Source organism: Aulonocara sp. 'chitande type north' Nkhata Bay, linkage group LG9, assembly GCF_057382095.1.
Source record: "Aulonocara sp. 'chitande type north' Nkhata Bay isolate Kocher_YH1m ecotype deep benthic linkage group LG9, A_spYH_male_GT1.1, whole genome shotgun sequence".
Lineage (NCBI taxonomy): Eukaryota > Metazoa > Chordata > Actinopteri > Cichliformes > Cichlidae > Aulonocara > Aulonocara sp. 'chitande type north' Nkhata Bay.
Window position 1 is genome coordinate 11,066,745 of NC_141352.1, and position 22,057 is coordinate 11,088,801.

A 22,057-nucleotide genomic window follows, 5' to 3' on the forward strand; every position below is an offset into this window, starting at 1 on the left:
TTCCAGCTACCATACCCTGCACCCTGCACAGGTCGCCTGTCTGTCGCAGGGCTAACACGCAGAGACAGACAACTCACATTCCCACCCATGGGTTCTTTAAATAAATAAATAAATACATAAATAAATAAAGGCAGATGAACAACCATTGATACCAGGCAACTATAAAATGTATATCTTGGCCCCAATGAGACTATTAACTCTTGCAGCACCGGGTGTTCATAATTTTGGTTCAAGTGAATTGATAAACTTTTTGAAGGCAATTGACTCACACAGTTATGTAGATGTCCCCGTCCTGTTGTCCCAGGATGCATCACGCTGCCTTGCCTGGGGTTAGCTTCTGTTTCTGGGGATGAGGGTTGAGTGTGCTCCCTTACCTTCTCAAGGTAAGCTAGGTTAGCCTTCTTGTGTGAGCTTTTCAAGTGCACTTTAAGGTTTGTGGGATTTTTTTCCCTTTAGAAATGTCCCTCATAATTTGTCTCTTCCCACTACAAGACACTTGTTTTATCCAAAACACAGTCATATTCAAAGTAATCCCAAATTGGACTCTGGCGCTTTCTCCCGACTTTTCCTGACACGATTCTGCGCGTGGACGGAGCAGCGACACAGACGACTCGACTAACGTACTGCCACCTGCTGGCATAATGAGACAGCAAGAAAAAAATCTGGAAACTAAACTTCATTTTGACTATTGTATGACACGCACACATCAATGAAAACTAACACATTTTTGCTATAAATTCAGTTAATTTTAGTTCGTTTTGTGAACACTCATTACAGTTTTAGTTTTCCTTTTTTTGTTTTTATTTTTATTCCCGTTAACGAAAATGTTTTTTCACTTCTAGTTTTCGTTATTTCGTTAGTTTTCGTTAACGATAATAACCTTGGTCCTGACAGTTTCTTTTAAGCACCCGTCTGCTCTTTGAGTTTGCACTTATTTTACAGTTTCTTCCATTAAATATCAGCTTCATTGCTATAAAACACTACAACAGTACCATAGCCTTAAAGGTTAAGTATTTTCTTCCCACCCTCACTGAAGCTTCCATCCACATGCAGTTTTGCAGCTTTTTTGCAAGACTAACCCAATCCCAGATAGGCTGTTAACTTGAAATGTGTGTCAGCAGTGCTATGGTCACTCTTCAGTGAGCTAATAAGGCTTTAATGCCAAGGATCCTGAGATTTTAATCACTGTATTGATACCAATTTTGGTCACCACCTCCTCAGAATCGTCACTGCTGCAATCCACAACAGTTGTGGCCGAAGGTTTTGGCAGTGGCACCAACACAAGCAAAAACTCACCAGTTCGTGGGTGAACTGAGTTAACTTTAATGTCATGATGCTTGGTGTAAAGGTTTAATAGGTTTCTTACATTAGATGTACATCTAGTGGAATTCTGTTGAAGCGTTTTATGAGTTGAATATTTTGCATGATTTCCAAATCTACAGATATTCAAATATGATGATACACATGACAAACATGAAAAACGCACATCATACATTGAATTGACAGTTTGGCTAATGTGAAAATATTTGTAGAAAAATGGATAATAATGTGAATGTGTGTGCTGCTGATGTGAGACAGTATGCACATTTAATCTGTATTACACAGGGATAAAGAGGCCACCGCTGAAAATTCTTTAACCTTCAACCTTGAATTGATGCACTATTGAAAAGAGTCCTTTTATGTGCTTTATTGACATCCTTGCTTCACCTGTCTAATTCAGACACATGGGATACTGTCAGGTGTGGATTGTTTGGCATTGATTGTTCACTTATCTGGGAGCCAAAGTGCAGGACACAACATTCAATAATAAGTCAGCCTTTTTTTGCATCTGATGATAAAATAAATAAAGTTCAAATCTAAAGAATGTCTACAAAGACAAAAATATAAATGCAGAATCCAAAAACTCAAATATATTAATTAAGAATACCAAATTTCAACAAAAATCTCGGGACCATGACATATGTCCTTTTTAACATGGACAACGTTTATATTTAATTATTATTGGAGTATAAATAAAGATTCTTTATGTTAGACGTGAGGACAGACGCAACTGACCTCTTTTTCACTTCAGAGGGAAACTAAAGGTCTGCAGATCTAACGACCATAGTCCCGTGCTTTCCAAAATCCTATCTACACTTCAAAAGGCGAGGGGGGCAACAAAAAAAAGAACAGGGGGGCAAGTAGGGACAAGGATTACAGAGGCACATGAGAGCCAAAACTCTAACAGGCAATGCCTACTGACGTCACTAATGGACTAATGCAACCAGAAACTAGCTTTCACAAGCAGTAATGCTGCAGAGAAACCTCAAGCTGTCGCCTCTCACACACAGGGCTCAGTGTTTTCTTCAGGCAAAGGCACACACGCATGGATTCCTGTGGCAGGTCATGGGTTGAGTTTTAATCTGTTGTGTCTGAACCAGGACAGCGTACGACCTCTGAGCTGTTTCATTAACGAGGCTCTGACACGCCGAACTTTGACCACTGTCTGCAGGGCCTGAGAGTCATCGTTTGTCAGCGTTGTCAGATTAAATTGTCTCTTTAATTCTCACATGCGCTACATGACAGATCATTAGCTTTATATGCAAGGTAATTAAATTTGCATGACTGCTGCTCTGGCTCAAATAGCCGTCTTTGCTTTAGATATTTAAAAAAAACATCAGCAAGCAATTACACAAGAGGAAAGTTTGGTTTTTGCACAATTAAAACACAACACATTCTCTTATTTCTGTTCAAATGTGGAGATTTTTTGCTCTTTTGTTTATTAGTATCGGCAATAACCTTCAGGAAAAATACTGCAGTTCCTCTAATGGCCACTAGAGGCAGACTGCAAGAGTGAGTCAGTCAGTGAGACTGTACCCACGTAGCCACCATGAACCAGACCTGGGATCATGTTAAATGAGACAATGTAAACATGGAGAACATGGAGTGTCGAGTTATAGGCTGATGCTCACTGTAACAAGTTGCATTCATAAATTGTAGCAGCATAACGCACAAATTCAGGTACCTGCTAATTAGCACTACACAACACTTTCTTTCTTCTTTTTTTTTAACAAATTCAACACAAAGTAATTTGTTATGTTTAAGTAAAAGTCTGTTATGAGACCTGATTGCTTTTACAGTCTTATTTTCAGACTCAGTATTGACCGTCTCTCCTCTTAGGACATTTTATTTCTGACCATAAATGTATTCTTTTAATGAATCTTCTGATTTGAATCGTCTTACTGGACATCGTGTAATTACCACTTGCATTTTTTATAAAGCCTCTCTGCTATTTTTAATCTCAATGAATCTTATTTTTCTGAATAGAGGTGTAAGTTTCACGGTGCATCTTTCTAATCATCACTGTTTTAATCACATAATTTCATTTCATTAATATGGTATAGCATTTTGCATGTTTTGTTCTTGAAAAGTGCCACATACATGTACTACTTACTATGTAAAATATCAGAATTTCTTTTTACTAAAATTGGAGCACAAACTTTTTGGAAGGTTTATTTGTGTTATTTGTCCAAATATTCCTTTTAAGATGTAGTGGTCGAGTTCAGGGAAGTTATAAGGTCTCAGCTTGATTGGCTGTAGCTTCCTGTGTTGGTGTCCAGCTGTCAGTATAAATGGCTGTAGTTCAGAACTATTGTTGTGAAGGGGAAACTTTCCACAGAGACCAAAACCATTTCTGTAGCAGCCATAAACATGAACATTTTAAAAATAGGGCTTGAACAAAACTGCAGACTCTATGTTAAACTGTTGAATTTTACTTTGCCTCAAATATTCATTTCCGGCTCAGAAAAAAATGAACTTAGAACAACCAGCAGGCTCTCACCTGTTTGCTGAGTTATATTCAGTATTTACCTTTCTGGTCGGGCAGTGTGTGTGTTGTCTCAGGTGAAGATATATTTTACACCCTCAATGTTTTGAGTCAATCTCAGATTATATCGCAGTTGATTAAAGACCAAATTAGTGACGCGCTTCCAGGATTTCCTGCACATCGCAGCAGAAACAGTCCGCTGACTGTGTTTGTGGGAGGAATCTTCCTGCATGAGATATTTCTGTTTAATTAAATGATCCTTTATGCAAATTAGTATTAATCAAAGCTGGTTATGTAACACTGCACACCAGCTGCTCCTTTGAACAAGAAGACACATGGAACAGATCACACTGAAGTCCCAACGACTCTCATCCACTCTCGTCCTCTCATCAGTGTTTCTGATCTGTGCATGTATTTAATGTAAACATTAGTCAAATTATTCTCCGTGTGTGCATCTTAACAGTCTTTTATCAGCTCAGATAATTGTGGTTAAGACTGTGTGGTTATGTAATGCAACTGCCCACATAACCCACATACTCCAGTCTTTTTGTGCTCCTCACAGCGCAGAGAGAAAACACTGTTCGTTTCTGTCTCTGCTTCACCGAGGCGATGGAAATGAAAGTAAAACGGAGACAACTTCTGTTTAATTCATGCATCTTATTCAGCACAGCCGAGTTTACAGAGTAAGCAGGTAGATGATGAGCATCTCCTCCAGGTGTTTGTGCAGAAATCAGTCACAGAAGGAAATGCTTCCTTTAAGATCTATTAAAAGCTTCACTGCTCTGTTTTTAGATGTTTGTGCATTATTAATTTTGAATTTGAGTGCAGGAGCAGAGACGTGCACCACAGATTACAAGAGTTAAATAACTGTTGGAAGTGGGGAGTTTTCAAAAGAGTGAACGGCGTAAACACATGAATGGGGCAAATAACGACTGACATCTAATAATGTTATTTGTGCAAAAGCTTCGCACTGACTCACTGAACACAGGCTGAAGATTATATGTTTTTTAATCATATATTTAAGATTTTTAACTGACTGCCTGAACAGATTGTTGTGAACAAGCAAGCTGATTTTACTCATAATAATACTGCTACTAATAAAAATAATGATAATACATGGGCGCCTTTAAAACCCTCAAGGTCACCTTACAATAGTACAATAACAGTAGCAATATAATAAAACAAAGCAAAATAAAATTATACATAAGGTTAAAAAAGCTGTAGCAGTTTAGTTGAGTATCGAGTAATTTGTCTGCATCAGTACGTGAAAACAAATCAGCAGGACATTCATCTCATGGAGGCATCGTGTCATTTTTTGGAACATAATGAAAAGTTGGCTATTGTCTGGTTAATTCCTTCTAATGTGGACAAACTGCAAGCTGTGTCATGCAGTTTGTACTCAGTGGATAAAGTTAAGCACAGTTACTTTAGCAGCTCCCTGTATGAACAAATCATTTTCCGATTCATGCAGTGTAGTCAACTTACTACGGAGCCCCGCAGGGGACATGGGAGAAAAAAAAATTAAGGCGGACTTTTGCGAGATCTCGCAAAACTAACTCGGGATCTCGCAAAACTTTTGCGAGATCTCGCAAAAGTTTTAGCCGCATTCTTCGGCCTTCGACCTCTGTTAACGGGAGGTCGAGACCTACTACAGCCGGGAGGAACACCGCTTTCCCGGCACATCGTGCCTCGACCTCCCGGTCGGCTTCGAGCTGGCGTCCGAAGAATGCTGCTAAAACTTTTGCGAGATCCGAGTTTGTTTTGCGAGATCTGGCAAAAGTCCGTCTTAATTTTTTTTTTCTCTCATGTCCCCTGCGGGGCTCCGTAACTTACACCTGGCTGGTTACGTTTTCATACAAATTGCTTTACGAGCTAATGTCATCCACGATACGACATGTGCAGTCTGGTCCTTTGGTATTTGGACAATGACAGTTGTTTGTAGTTTTGTAGATCTCTAGACGACCACGGATTTGAGATCATACAGTGAAGATGCATGCCTCACTCTCACATGGTTTGCAGTCACAAACGTGAGCAGGTTGTAGGCGCGTTTTAAAATGATCCATGTAAGTGTTCCTGAAGTGCTTCCAGCTCCCACAGTGATGAGGCCCACTTTACAATCCAGGTGGAGGTGGTGAGGTCATGAAAGCATGTGGCTTCAAACCTACTGAACCACTTTATAAGTTTCTTTCTCACTTGGTATTTGGTTATGTTAACATATTAAAGTCCTTTAATGGGGTTTTAGTGGAACTATATTCACAATAAAAGCTTGGACAAAGAACCTTTGGAGTCACTGATGTTGGAAGAAAGTTCATCTGTTTCCTGTTTGCTCCATCATTACACAAACTTTCCAGCCTAACGAAACACAGGATGGACATACTTTTTTTCTTTTTACAGTATTTTTAGAATATTTTTCTCAATTTCTGTGCTTCTCTTGGGGTTTCTGCACAAATTCACAATACACATGAAAACAGGGCAGAGAGCTCAGTGTTGTGACACAAACTAACGAGTCTGTCGCTCGGAGAGAGAAGCAGAAGAGAGCGGGGAGAATAAATCCGACTGTGAGAAACAGAGACGTCAGTGCAGTTCATTGAGAGACGAAGCTGTTGAAAAGATATAACAAAACTTATGTAACCCTCCGTCTGATCTTTCATGGTTCGACCCGAGAGTCTGCCGAGACGGGACGAGGAGGGGAACGGCACAGGAGAAGAGAGGCAGATACCGAGACAAAGACCGAGTTAGAGACAGTTTTAAGAAAATAAATCAATAGAAATGTGAAGGATTACTGGGGGCGACTGGGAGGCTCAGTGATCGCCATGAAATAAAATCAGAGGAAGAGAAGACAGAGGGATGAGCAACGGCTCTATTGAAGGCTGGCTGAGAACGTCACGCATGAACGAGTGAACAGAAAGACGAGGGACAGTGAAGAGAGATGAGTAGAGACAGTGTCCGGGTGCTAGAAGTGCTCCGGCTCTATAAACAGCCTTGTGATGAGATGGAGCTCTGAATGCATTGCAGTTTATGTTGTTGTTGTGCTTTCATCAGAAGCTGTGTCACGATACAAAGAGAGTAAAAAGCTCTCAGGAGGCTGAGTTAGACTCGCTGTACGTTCTTTTAAAATCGTAAATATCTTCCCTCTTATTTTTTTACGTTTTTATTATATTACGTTTGTTTTTCCTGTCCTCCCTCACCTACATGTTTTGTCTTCACTCTTTGCTTTGTGTTTTCCCTCTTCCTTTTATCCCATCTCCTTTTGATTTATCTTCATCTTCCCAGATTTGTTCTTTTGTTTTTCATTTGCTGTCCAGCTTCTTTACATTTCATTCTTTTTACTCTTCCTGTTTCTTTTATTCCCTTGCTCCTCTCCTCTTTTCCTTCAGCATAATAAAGATGTAGTGTTAAAGCCACTGAGGACAGCGTGGTCTTTTGTCAGCTTCTTAATAAAGATATAAAACGCCACCATTTGCTGACTGAGACTCATCTCCATGAACCAGAGACAAAGGTCCTGTCTACACAGCAGTATCGCTTAATGACGGCGACGGGTTTTTTTAAGTTTCTGCCATCGTCTGCAACTTTTAAACCGAAATTTGTGGCACAGATCGCTCCTCTGTGGGTGAAGGCAGAAGCAGGAGTTATGTTCCTGGAAACTAGAGTGGGTACTTTAATCTGGAAGATTATGATATTTATTGGTGGAGAGATCAACGATCAGGAAGCTGGTACAGGTTCTCACCAATGCATTTATTCTTAATCCTTGTTGTACCCGAGTCAGACAGAGTTTTGTTGTGAATTAAAAAAAGATTTTCCAAGGTGTCATTAGGTCGACCATAAAGAAAGTTGAGACTTCTTTTAGTTGCAAAAAGGCTTCAACTTGTTTTTAGTGAACTACAACAACCAGAGGGATGCACTACAAAGAACGTTCAACACAGCAAGACTTCTTTGTGTTAGCTGGAGACAGCAGGTAACACAACAGGCTGAACGTTCATGCACATAAAAACGGATGTTTCACACATGGCAGGACACCTGGTGACTGCAACCTTTTCCAATCAGAGACTCTATTAAATGCTGATGATAAAAAAAACAATTTTTAACTTACAGAATAATAATGGATTAGATTTATATAGCACTTTACAATGCTACTAGACTGACAGAAGCCAGGCTACCATATCGCGCCATCGGCCCCTCTGGCCAACACCAGTAGGCGGTAGGGTAAAGTGTCTTGCCCAAGGACACAACGACCAGGACAGAGAGCCCGGGGATCAAACCAGCAACCTTCCGGTTACAGATGCTCTTCCCAACCCCCTGAGCCACGGTCGCCCAAAAACGTAACACTGCATATAAAACAGTAAAATAAAGTTATTTCTGTCATGAACTCTGAAACTTTGAACTGGAAGGATTTAACTCTTTTCCCCTTTAATGGCGAGTTTTGGTATTTCAGTATGCATCAATAGAGACGTGGTGTGAAGACCATTCAGATAGTTTCCAGGTTTTTCCAAGGGTAGCTGCATACAGTCAAAAGAGATCACCCTCACTGACTTCTGTTGCAAACCCAGTCATTTTGTTCTGAAATGTGACAGAAACCACTCGTTTTAGAAGAGAGCTCACAAGTTATTCCTCATCAGCTTTCAAAAGGGTAAAACGTTAAACATTAAAGGTTACTGTCACACAATAAAGGAGACATTTAGAGTGTTGTGGAGCGCAGTGGTTCCTGATCTTGGTGTTGATGCTGCTGGTGTTTGTGTTGGTGATGATATTATTATTGATAGTGCTAGTATGATGATGTTGCTGGTGATGTTAGTGGTGGAGGTAGTGTATGTGGTGTTGCTGTTGCTTCTAATGGCGGTAGTATTGATGTGATGGTAGTGGTGCTGTTAGTATTGATGATGTTGGTAATAATGCTATTAGTGGTGGCAGTGTGTGTCTTGTTGATGGTGGTAGCATTGATGTTATTGGTGATGAGAGTGTATGTGATGATGTTGTTGGGGATTTTGTTGGTGGTGGGAGTGTGTGTGGTGTTGGTGGTGGGAGTGTGTGTGGTGTTGGTGGTGGGAGTGTGTGTGGTGTTGGTGGTGGTGATTTTGTTGGTGGTGGGAGTGTGTGTGGTGTTGGTGGTGGGAGTGTGTGTGGTGTTGGTGGTGGGAGTGTGTGTGGTGTTGGTGGTGGTGATTTTGTTGGTGGTGGGAGTGTGTGTGGTGTTGGTGGTGGGAGTGTGTGTGATGTTGTTGGTGGTGATTTTGTTGGTGGTGGGAGTGTGTGTGATGTTGTTGGTGGTGATTTTGTTGGTGGTGGGAGTGTGTGTGGTGTTGGTGGTGGGAGTGTGTGTGATGTTGTTGGTGGTGATTTTGTTGGTGGTGGGAGTGTGTGTGGTGTTGGTGGTGGGAGTGTGTGTGATGTTGTTGGTGGTGATTTTGTTGGTGGTGGGAGTGTGTGTGGTGTTGGTGTGTGTTGATATGTGATTTCTCCTAGAAAGAAAAGGCTAAAATCATCCATCATTAGTTCTTTTTTACATCTTCCTCTGTAGCCCTCAGTGTTAAACTCAGACTTCTGCTCATCTCAGCTGTGGATCTTCCCGGCAGGCTGCTATTAAATCTTCTGACTGATAGTATCTCTTACTTAAATAAGCGCAGCCTGAATAAATTCCCCTCATTTCTCATGGCCTTTTATCTGGGCCTGCCACCAACACAAAGCCATGAGGGGTGGTTAAATGGTGGCAATGAAGGTGAACTAATTAAACTGAAGTCGGCAGAAGCTACGGTTCAGCAGCTTTATCACTCCGCTGTAGGAGAGGATTCAGGTTAACTCTACTTAAATAGTGACACAATGGGGGAACTTTATGAAGCCAGCCTGTTGAAGTAATGGTAGTTTGTCAAAGCTGCTGGCCCATCACCTTTCCACATGATGTGTCCATCGGGTCGTGGCAGTTTTTTGAGTGACAACATTATCTGTTTCTGGGTCCTAATGCTCCTTTGGTTCCCAAAAGCCAACCAACATCGCTGACATTTAAACATCCTCCAAATATTCTTGAAGTTGAATTTCATATTTATGCAATTTATTATCTTATTTATGCAGATTTTTACTGAATAAAAGAATTGTGGAACCTTCCAAAGTGATTTTATTCAGAGCCAAAGACATTTCTGCCCAGGATGCCAAAAAAAGCCATTTAAAGATTTTTACTTTGTGGTTCATTTACACAACCATAAAGGATATTTTTATTATTCTAGTGATCATACATAACACCCCAAAAGTCCAACTCAGAGCCAAAAACGGCTGTTATATCGGCTGTTTAGTCTCCATACTTAACTAAATGAATATTGTCTCATTTAATCAACACTCAACACAGAACAAAAGTCTTAAATTGCATGTTGTGATCTTATTTCATCCAGGCATCAGTTTCAGCCTATACTCCTCAAATGTCTGAAGTAGGTGATACATCTTGTTGTGACACACGATCATAATCTGACATTCAGTTCGGTGCTCAGTTTAACTGTTAGATCTACAAAGATATAAACGATTGTGGGATCCACACAGAAAGACCCCGGCCTGTTGGTGGGGTTGCCTCACAGCAAGAAGGTCCTGAGTTCCTTCTTGCTGTGAGGCAACAGTGCTAACTGCTGTACCCCCATGCTCCTATGAATTTTATTTTGTTCATGCATCCTGATATTGACACTTTTGAGTTTCACAATTTTGAGGCCAAAAAAAAAACCAGATAAATAAAAACAGCCTCGTCTCATGGGAGATGTTTGAAATACAGCAACTCTCCATGCCCGTCTTTATTCTTACTTCCACTTTCTACATTAGCGGTGAATTACTGCCTTACAGCAGTGAGTCAGTGACACTGATGCTTTCAAACATGCTCTAACAGCAGAACAATGTTGCATCGTTTTTCATCACTTTAGTAAAAAGCATGTCTGTTTCAGCCTGAAACTGGGAAGCTTTGGAAAACTGCCTTTTGCTTGTGATCATTTAATAGTTCAAGTTGATTTTAGCCCACTTTCTCATGTACTTGACCCCAGAGACCACCAGAGACCGCCATTACTGGTTGGTGGCATCATATATGTACAAAGCACATAATGTGGCAGAAACATGTCTGATGGATATTTCCAAGTTTATTCAGAGGTTTTAATTGAAAAGGGTGAAATTTTATAAAAACTTTCATGTTGAAGTGATAAGATGTCCTAGTGCCTCACTGCAGGTTTGTAGTGCAGGGTGTCTTTTAAAAGTCTAATACCAACTTAACATTGATTAAAGTTAAACATTGATTAATTTATATTCAGTATTCATTTAAATATCAGTCAGGTGAAGCTCCCCCATAGCTTCATGGATGTGGATATCTGAGTTTGAAATCGGTGGACTAGTCCTTCAGTAGATCTGTTGCTGGTTTTCCCAACATGAGACGAGCTGTGGCGTTCAGACCTGAGCCGAGCCGAGCCGAGCCGAGCCAGCTCAGAGAGGAGCTGTTTATGGAGGATGACACTGCAGCACCTCAGACTGTGACCTGTCTGTGACCTGGATGTAATGAAGAGGAGCGTGTGTGTGTGTGTGTGTGTGTGTGTGTGTGTGAGTGAGAGAGAGAGAGAGCTTCCTCCTCTCCAAGTTTTGCATTTTTCAGAGTATTTTCATTAATTTAGTTTGATGTTGACTTAAGATTTTCCAGGAATCTACAAGAAAGACAGTAAGATATACCGTGTGTTCATATTGATGGGTTTTGTTTTACTGATTTAATGTTTTTAATTATTGAAAATACATTTATAACATCTTTATCTTGCTTTAATGTTTGTCAAGCTGAAGCGTTTGAAGCTCTGTACTCTGGCCATCATATTTTGTGTCTTGAGGTTTCTCATGTGACATCATACGCACATTACTCAGAGTTGTCCACGGTGTTGGATGTGATACAACTGCTGGTTGCTAGGGAAACGTGAGTAGTCACCTACTGGTTGGCAGTGGTTTGTGGAGGTTGGTGGCTCTCGCTGGGTTAAGTCGTTTGCAAAGAAGGAGCTGATCACTTGTAAACCTTGAGTGTGGCACAAACTGGAAAGGGAGGCAGTTTGCCTTCAAAGTAAACGTTGCATCCTTGGAAACGAGTTGGCTGCAACGTTGACTTTGAACCCAAACTTTCTCCATTTCCCGTCTGTGCCACTTTGTGCAGTCAGTAACTCACCGTACAGCAGGCACAGTATTTTCCCTGCAGTGCATATTTTATGCTGCTGGACACTGAGCGAGGTTTGCAGCAGCCAAGTCTGTCCTGAGCCCACACTGAGAGTTTCATCAACACCTAAGCAGGAAGGTGGACCGAGGCCAGGCTGAGCGGCGAGCGTGCACACATATTCAGCCGTCAACCCTGCCCCGTCTTCTTCCTCTTCATCTGTCTCGCTTCCACTGAAAAAAGAGTGTTCTGACAGAAACTTCAGTTTCTCTTTTCTAACCTGTCAGTATGTGATCACGTGGCTCCGCCCACCTGTCCATTTGTTGTTTGTGTTGTTGATGTTGATGGGGGCAGCTGAGGACTGTGGAGCCCTGGCTCACCCTCATCACGCAGAAAGCCTGGATGAGCTACAGTGACAGCAGGCTTGATAACAGCTATGTCCTCTGCTCTCTTTTCACTGTTTGTAAAGACCCGACAATATTAGAGAGAAAACTTCAATAATTAGATGATAAACTGTAAGCAGGCACTTGGTGACGGTAGGGAGGCAGAACGCTCTTTCAACAGGAAGAGATCTCCTGCAGAACCAGGTTCATGGAGAGGCAGCCATCTGCTCCAACCATTTGGATGGTGGAGGGGATTAGGAGAAGAGAAACAGGACAAAAACACAAACTACAGGAGACGGACGGCGAAACGTAATCGTGTAATAAAATAAAATATCAGGACTGAAAAAGATGAGAGGAGCAGAAGTGCTCAGTGCATCCTGAGATCCCTAATCTCAGAGGTCGAGGCGTCAACTAAGCCTGCAGTTCTGTTCTGTTGGGATAAGATGATGCTATGAAGTCTTTAAGATATTATTTAAGAATAATTCCTGATTATTCAGGACTTTGCATGTGAAGAGAAGGATTTTAAATTCTGGATTAAACAGAGAACCAGACGAGAGTAGCTACGGGGAGCAGTTTTGTCCAGAGAGAGAACGTTGCTGTGTTACTCGTGTCCTGGGTGTGGTACCACTCAACCACCTGATTTAAAAGAATTACAGCAGACTCACTCTTTCACAGGATGTTCCTCATTTTAGCAATGTTGCACAGATGAAAGTCCAAGGAAAGAATAGTAGATATCATATTTCAAGAGTAATCACACTTATCAAGAGTATGTTAAAAAAGAAATCAACCTAATCTGTGATAACGATCGCTGACACTTCAGCTCAGTCTGTAGATTATTCAAGGAAAAGTGGGGCATCATTCTGAGAGCACAGACTATACTCGTTTAGTTTTATGTAATGGTGCAAGGACCGAGATTTATATGTAAATGAAGATAAACCTTTTTGTGTCGATGTCCGTGTGATGACGTCAAATAACGATTCTTGTGAAACTATCACACTTCAAAAAAAGGTGTGTGCAATAAATAAACCCCCAGTCCTTGTGTTTAAATGTGAGAACATGATGTAGTGTTTCTTTATGGGGCTCAAACACACGCAGACGCACACAAACACACTGTGTCTGAATGCTGAGTTAGAGTCGTGTGCGTCACTGCTGCTGGGAGAGTGAGGAGACTGTCGTTTGGCAAATGCCACTGCAACATCATAGACAATGGTAAATCTAAATCTGTATCCACAACACACCCACTGCATCTCACACACACACACACACACACACACACACACACACACACACACACACACACACACACACACACTCCGGTGTACTGTAAATGTGGTATCTTAACAGAGCAGTAACAGAAAGGCAGGATGTGTCTGAGGGTATTATTGGAAACAGTTTAAAGGACACTGTGTGTGTGTGTGTGTGTGTGTGTTTCCTTATGTGGCAGAGATTATTTTTAGTCCTCACGTAGACGAGAGCGGCACAAACACCTCACTGTTTGTTTAGCACTGCGTGTAGTTTGTTGTTATCCTGAAAATTGTGTATCTGTGAATAAGAGAGAAACACATCCACTCATTCAGCATTTCCACCTTTGTCTCATGGCCGTTCTTGCCAAACTTCACTAAATCACTGCCACTGAGTTCTGCAGAGAAAAACAGGGGATATCCCTGATACAGCCTCAGAAGCTCCACCCACCTGCTTGCTAATAAATGCAGTTTATGAGGAACAGCCAATCAGGAAGTTAGTTTAAAGGGGCGGAGTTAGATGGAAGATGAGCTGAGGGGCTGCATCATGCCCCAGTATCAGATAAAGAAGGATTTTAAACAGTGAGTAGTGCAATCAAATAAAAATCTGGAGTTTTGCATCCACATTTATTTATCTTCTAATTCTCTTATCTGGACTTCGTATATATCGCAAATCATCTGCAGCTGATGTAGGTCCCAAAATCTAACAGGTGTTCTTGAAGCTGTGCAGTGAGGGATGATTAAAGCAGTAATGTCAAAGTCATTTCAGATAGTGGGTCATACATAGTTATGTTGTGTATGAACGGTCTTTAAGAGTAGGAGAAGCTGTAAAACATTTAAATATATAATTAAAGGTCCAGTTGGCAGGATAGGACTCTTTGTCAGGCTGAATCTGGCCCCCGGGCCTTATGTTTGACACCCCTGGTGTAGAGTGTCGTAACTGGTTAGTATTCTAAACATTTACACTGAATTGGAAGTTTATTTATTAGTATCTTTAGTTGTTTTGTTTTTTTACTTTTTACTAAAAAGCAGAGCTTATGTGTAGAACAGAGCAGACTGCTTGTCTGCTGCAGGCGTCTGGATGTCCGCTGGCTGTTAATGACTTCACACAAACAGAGTTTTTGTCCTGAGCTGCTTGTCCAGCCAGAAGCTGTGTGTGTGTGTGTGTGTGTGTGTGTGTGTGTGTGTGTGTGTGTGTGTGTGTGTGTGTGTGTGTGTGTGTGTGTGTGTGTGTAAGATATCCCACAGAGCCAGTCTTTGTCTCAAAGGATTGGGTTGCGCCAAATGAACAAAGCATTCATGGTTGCCAGTAGATACGGGAGCAGGTGAAGTGAAACTTAATGCCGAAATGTGTGTGTGTGTGTGTGTTATTAATAAAGAAGCAGAAGTGAAACACACAACCATGTTCAGGCATCATTCGTTTGCCTTACAGTGATGTCCTGGAGCCTTACCAGACATCTTTACAGCTACTTTTCCAATCCTGTTCTTGACCTTCACACAGAGCTTAATCCTAAAACCAAAGTTTTTATTGTATATTTCGCAAACTAAGCCCTAAAAAAAGCATTTTTCTCTCTATATAAGAAATATATCCATCCAAATAGATCTATATAAGAAAAACATGCACTGACCTGAAAAAATACTTTGATACTTTTTTTTAACTGCCCTTCTTTAAGCTAGGACATCTCAATATTCCTCAAAAAGAAAAGAAAAGGTCAAAACTCTGTTGAGCCAAGTATTCATTTAATCTTAAATAACAATGACTTTATGAATTTCTGAAGTCATTAGAGAAAAAAATCAAGCAGTTCTGTAGATATATCATTAAGTACATTAACTTTATTAACTCTTTTCTCTCTTATACATCTTTCTGAGCTCAATTTAACTTCAATAATGTCTTCTTCTAAACCATCAACATACCTTTTAGACCCCATTCCTACAAAACCACTCAAAGACACCTCACAGTTAAGTAATTCTTCAGTTTTAATTTTGGGTTGTATACCACAGGCTTTTAACGTGGAGGTAATCAAGCCGTTACTTAAAACCTCTTACTTCCTGTCTAGTGAACAGAAACCATGGAAGCCGTACGGTCAAATGTAGTTAGCCTCTTTGCAACACGGAGTGGGCGGTTCCCAAACTAAATTTTGTAACTGCCAGTTACAATGAAGAATACCACTGATTCATTTGTGAGGCGGTGGTAAATAAATCATAGGGTTACCTAGGCAACCAGAACCTGGAATGTCTACTAGCGACGGACTGTAAGCAACAAAGTGATGCATAATGAGTAAATTGCTTCCTGTGTGGCCCCCCATAAGTCAGCAGAGTAGCCAATAGCTTCAGAGACTGGGACTTTTTAAACAAATTGGGAGAAAATGTTTAAAAAGAAACAATCACCAGTCCAAGGATCTGGTAGATCAATGTGAGGACCAATGTGAGGACTAAATGCATTCTTGAAACAGTTGAGGTGTTGCTCTGAAGCACACACACAATCGAACAAAAAGAAAATGAACAACAATCCTGTGCAGTACCGTCATGGAGCCAAAGACTTCAAATGTCACAGAAGTTTAAGAGGAAAGAGACAAAACAGAAAGTAAGACAAAGAAAATGAAATGACAGGAAAGAATCAGAAGCAGTGACAGGTTCGAAATAATGCTTTTAGATTCATAGAGGTGCTACACTTCTGAGTGTGAAGAAAACACAGTGAGAAAGCCCTCTAAGTAAAGAAGATGATGACTGTTTATGTCCCTGTTCAGACCACAGCACAGTTATGCTGTAATTACAAGGTTAAACTGAGACACAGAAACAGAGTGATGCTGTTCAGTACTCAACAACATGCTTCTCATGTTGTTCAACTACAGCGCAGAAACACAGAGGGGGAAATAAGCGTATCATGTGTATATCACTGAACAGTTTAGTATAACTACTAAATTTATATCAAACAAACAGCAAACATGCATTAAAGGATTCACAAGACTTTATCTGTGCTTCAATTACTGATGGACTCATTAAAAATGACATTTGTTATAACTGTGAGGAGTGTAAAACACGAGCAGGCTCGCTCTATCTGGATATGAGAGAGAGTGCGTGGGAGAGGAGTGAGAAAATGAGAGTGGGAGGAAGAAAGAGGTGAAGTAGGAGGAAGAGAGGAGTGAAGGACAGTTCGCTGAAGTGGTCAAACTCTGCTGCTGAATACGCTGGTGGCAACGATGATTCACTCACGCTCAAAGAGAGTTACGAGGCTTCTCTCTGAATCAGCAGATCGACTGGTCGCTGGGCTCCTCCGGGGTTTCCAGCCTGCTCGCAGGGTGCTGTAGTCAACGGCAGATACATTACCTGAACCTGGACTGAACGTAGAGACAACCGTTATGTTGTTATTGCTCTACCACAGACTGCATATAAAGCATGGACACCAGTTGTATATGGTCTGACTGAGAAAACTGGTCACTGAGGAGCAGCCACACCTTAAAGCACCCCCTCAACTGTTCCACTTGATTTCTCTACAGTCTGACTTCGATTGAGGAGTCGCCCTCTGTTGACTGATATAAAGAATGCAGGCCGTGGCACTTCACCCGGAAATATGTTCATTTTTTGTATACACTCTAAAAACATAGTCAGTGTATATAATGTCTGTATAACCGTAACCTGTTAACAAAACCGCACCACTCTAATAGAAATATTGTTTCTTCCTGGAACCAGCAGGTTTAACATGTTAGCATGTCACATGTAGGCATCTGTGTTCCACACTTTAATCTGATTCATCTTGGCTGAAGTTGATCTCGTAGTAGCTATGATCTAAATTGGATTTCATAGATTCGACTCATCTTTGCACTTACAGATTGTTTAATTTGATTTCTCATTTTTATAATAATATACAATCATAATAAAATGATGTTCCCTTCATAGAGTATTTTAATAACTTTAAGGATACATAATAATAAATGTAAATGGCCTGTACTAGTCCCTAAGGACCCCAAAGCACTTTACACATCCAGTCATCCACACATTCGTGATGGCAGCTACATTGTAGCCACAGCCACCCTGGGGTGGCTGTGGCTACAATGACAGAGGTGAGGCTGCCGGACACTGGCGCCACCGGGCTTTCTGACCACCACCGGTAGGCAACGGGTGAAGTGTCTTGCCCAAGGACACAACGACCAAGACTGTCCAAGCTAGGGCTCGAACTGGCAACCTTCCGATTACAAGGCGAACTCCCAACTCTTGAGCCACGATCGCCCCAACTAATAATAATAATAATAACAGAATGATGAAATATCAAGTAAAGCTACAAGAGTTTGTCAGCACCACCACTGTCAGCGGAGGATTGCTATTACCATGAGCAGCGGTTAACATCTGTTTGGTGGCTGATTGTGAGATCAAGACATCGATGACCACAAATATGAGTTTAAGTTAGACACAAAATGAAAATGATGAGGTGGTGAAGGTGGGTTGCAAAGTGGTTTGTATAGTCAGGTTAAAGCAGTTTAAATGGCTAACCCATTTTTTTCAAGTTGGATTTGTAGAAACCTGATGTGAGCTGGCACTGACCACATTTATTTAATCTTTTTATTGTATTTTAATTTGGATCATTGGTCAGACAAAACAAAATATTCAATAGATGCCAGGATTCAACTGGTGTTTTAAAAGTTAGCTTGAATGATTTATTCAACCAACAATTACAAAGTTATCTATGAAGGACTAATTGTTACGTAGTTTGTTTATTCAGTGTTCAGTCTGTGATTCTTACAGCGGGTCGAGTGTGTGATCAGGTTCAGGACACTCAGGCTTTGTATCAAACGCTCAGTTTAACAGTTTAATATATTTTGTAAAACTGTCAGAGGTGCTGATTAAGTTGGAGTTTGTGTTATTGTTTAGTTTGTGTTGGCGTGTTGTTCCTCCGCAGTGTTTAAGTCTAAAAAATGTTGTTAAAGCTTTCAGAAATGTCCTTAGACATCTTAAAATCATGTTTGCCTAGTGGCCTTCGTGTCCGTGATTCAGTTCTCTGTGTGCTGAGTGTCGTTTTTCATGCCGTGTTTTGGTTTCTTCCACCCACTGCGCCTCAGCGTTACAAAAGCAGCTCCACCACTGAGCCTTCGAGCTGAGCAGCAGCTATCAGCACGAGACAGCTGTGACAGTTTGCTGACAGTCAACAGTTTTGATGGAGTTTCGTTTAGGTGGCACGAGGTCACTCAGTGAAGTTCAAACAAGCCACAAACTTGATCCATTTTTCTGGAAACAGTACCGTAGTAATCAAACAAAACTTGAACTGGAAAATGGTTGATATATTTGATAATTAGTTGCCCAAAAGTTATCTTCCTTTTAATATCAGAGCATTTCCTCTCAGTTTCATCAGTGATCCAAAACATGGAGGGGAAGGGGCATATTTTAACTGAAACCATGATAGGACAAAGCCACAAACACAAACAACAACAAAAACCTTACATATGATGGAAGCTGTAGGGGAAAAACTATCAGACCAGGTTATTTATACACATAGGTACACGCGGATTGAAAAATGAGTCACAGGTTTTAGCAGTCAAAGTGGAGCTGATAATGTGGAAAGGAAGTAAAGGCAGGAAGTACAAATACAATGAGGCATAGAGAGATGAGAACTAGAAATACAAATGAGAACAAAAAACTAACATTTCAAGGTCCATGACAAAATCGAGCAGATTTTAGTGCCTACACCAGCAAACTAAGCGAATCAGCAAGAACTTAAAGGACGAAACAGGACATGAACCAGGACATTGTAAAGATTCTGACACCATCTCCCCTCCAGCCTCTTAAATTGAACTGTACATGTCACCAAAAGTAGAACAACACAGACACCAAAGAGCACCAATGTTACAGAAGTGAGGGCAACAACTTGTCCAACTAGGTTTTGGGGACCCAGAGCCTATCCCAGCTGGCTCTGGGCACCAGTCTCTCCCATTTTGTTGCTTTTGGATTTGTTAGTTTTCCTTCTCAGACTGTTATACCAGTGTTTGTGACTTTAGCATCTACCGTTTTTCTTCCCGGGACATTGGATCACACTTTGAATCCAGAAGCAACAAACATTCAGTGTTTCATAGAAAAATAACATCCTGTTTTTAGAAGTGCATTCATCATGAAAGATGCAAAATGAGGAAACAGTAGCAAAGAAAATGTTAAAAATCAATTCAAGCCAAAGCATGAATTGCTTCAAATAAGAGGAACGAGGTCGATGATCGATGACCTTTACAGAGAAACTTGCTGGTTGAAAATGTCCAAGGATTTGTTTGAGGAAAAAGCTGTTACACGAAACTTTTGATATCAAGTGTAGGAGGGTGAAATCTCTGTTTTGTGGGGGGATTTGGTGAGTTTTTCCAATAAAAATTACATATTCCGTCCATAGATGAGAGAAGGCTCAAGGTTTTGAGGGCGATTTGAGATTTTAAAGCACTACATTTATGCTCACTGGTCCTTCCTTTGCAAAACTATCCTTAAAAGCTCACAGAGGGTTTCTCTTTGTGGGCTAAACGCCAGTTATACTAAAAATATATCCTCAAAGGTTGTTGGAGGTGGTGTGTGGGAGTGTTTTCCACCTCCGTCTCCCATCCACTCTCCTCATACGGTAGTTACTGAAATCCATTGTCCTACACACCGTGGGTTCCTGCAGACAAAAGCTAAAATTCAAACTCTGTTCTTAGATGCGGAGAAATGAATGCACCAAAGGCTATTAGTAAGAGATGGAAAGGTCAAGTGAGATAACTAGAGTAATAGCACAGTGCTGCTTTTTAATTTTACGTCCTCTTAATGGGTCATTGTTTCTGCTAATGTCACCGTCCTGGTGGGTCATTAACTCATTGAGGTGACTCACAGGACACAAAGGGCTCTGACATTTTTCAGCCCATTGCCTTTATTATTAAAGTGGGCTCAACATTTGTATTAAAATGTTCTTCGCAGTGAGAGAAACAAAGATGTGAGTGGTTACAGCTACAGGTGATAAACAAACAGCTTCGAGCACATTCAGTAGAAATGTATCATTAACAGGTGCAAATGTGTCAGTGGGGAGTTTACAGCATTTCTGCTGCTTCTAAGCACTCAAATATTTATTATTGTGAATTTTCTGTATTAGCATCATGGCTGTTTGTTGAGGCAACAACCTTTAACAAGACCTTTAAATGCCATGTAGTTCTGGCTTTTGTCAGAGTACTTCAGATATTATAGTCAATCTCAAAACTTTTTAAGGATTTCTAAAACGTGCATGCGTCACTTATCCGATTCTTTCCTTTTTCAGACATTCTGTTGTAGATTTCCTTCTGTGCTTAGGATCATTGTCCTGTTGCATGACTCAGTTTCAGCTTTATCTGTCAGACAGACAGCCTCACACTAGACTCTAGAAAACTTTGTTATACAGAGGAGTTCTCGGTCAACCCAGTGACTGCAAGGTGCTCAAATCCTCACCCCACCATCACCTCACAGACAGCTGGTGTTTGCTGATATTGTGTGTTTGGTCTCTTTTGTCCAAATGATACAGTTCCAGAAGTGTTCTGTTTTGTTCACATGCAACTTTGCAAACCTACGATGTGCTTCAGTATCCTTTTTAGAGAGAAGAGGCTTTCTCCTGGGAACCATTTCAAACAAACCATAGTTGTACTGTCATGAACTTTCACCTTTCATGCATGACCACGCTCTCTGTCTCATTTCAGACATTACCCCAAGACGTCATTCACCATCGTGGCCGACACTCCAGAGAACCTGAGACTGAGACAGCAGAGCGAGCTGCAAAGCCAGGTAAACACACACACACACACACACACACACCAGGCCTCAGATGTGTGTACGATGCAGGAGCGCTGCCATCATCTCTGACCTGCTTTGATGATGATGATGCCATGTAGTGTTCGTCTGGTTGGTTTTTCCTTTTGAATGATGCCAGGCAGCCTCCTTGTTTTCCCCACAGCTCTGATTCGCACTGGTGTACTTTGACTGCGATAAAAAAAAATGTATGTAAAAGCCAGATGCAGTGTATAAATAGACAAACTTCCATCACATTCTCCTCATTTCGCCTCCAGGAAGCAGAGCTGTGCACCTGAGCGTTTTCATCTCTGTGCCGTGCCAAAGGGGAGGAGACATGAAGCTAAGAAGGTTTCACCAACATCAGGGCTTCATACTGTGACCTTTCAGTCAGTTTAGGTTTTCACTGGAGCTTTTTCCCCTTTAACTTCTTCAGTTTTTCTTTTCTCAGTGTGCCAAACCCTATGGTCCACATTTTCTTTACCTATTTTCTGGAAATGGGTTAAAATTTATGCTACATTTGGATGGAAACTTGGCAGCTGAAACCCCGCAAAAAATCTGCCTGCTTGCCCAGATCCACTTCAGTCATCAAGTCAAGAAACATAGTTATTCTTTCAGCAGAGGCCGGGACAGCTTGTACTCTACAAATGGCTGCTGTGTAGCTTGGTCTTGAATAAAAGTACTTCTTTTGTTTTTAAAATGACAGATCCTCGTAGATTAGGTCACACTGTTTGATGCCCTG

At 41.0% G+C, this 22,057-nt stretch overlaps 1 protein-coding gene across 1 annotated transcript in view; it reads left to right on the forward strand.

Moving 5' to 3' along the window:
* Positions 1 to 22,057, forward strand: part of LOC147321683 (LIM zinc-binding domain-containing Nebulette-like) — a 54,530-nt gene that overhangs the window by 11,642 nt on the left and 20,831 nt on the right. Inside the window, exon 3 of the mRNA XM_086305756.1 lies at positions 21,228 to 21,312. Within this exon, the coding sequence (XP_086161882.1) occupies positions 21,228 to 21,312 (85 nt within the window). The remainder of the gene's footprint in view (positions 1 to 21,227; positions 21,313 to 22,057) is intronic.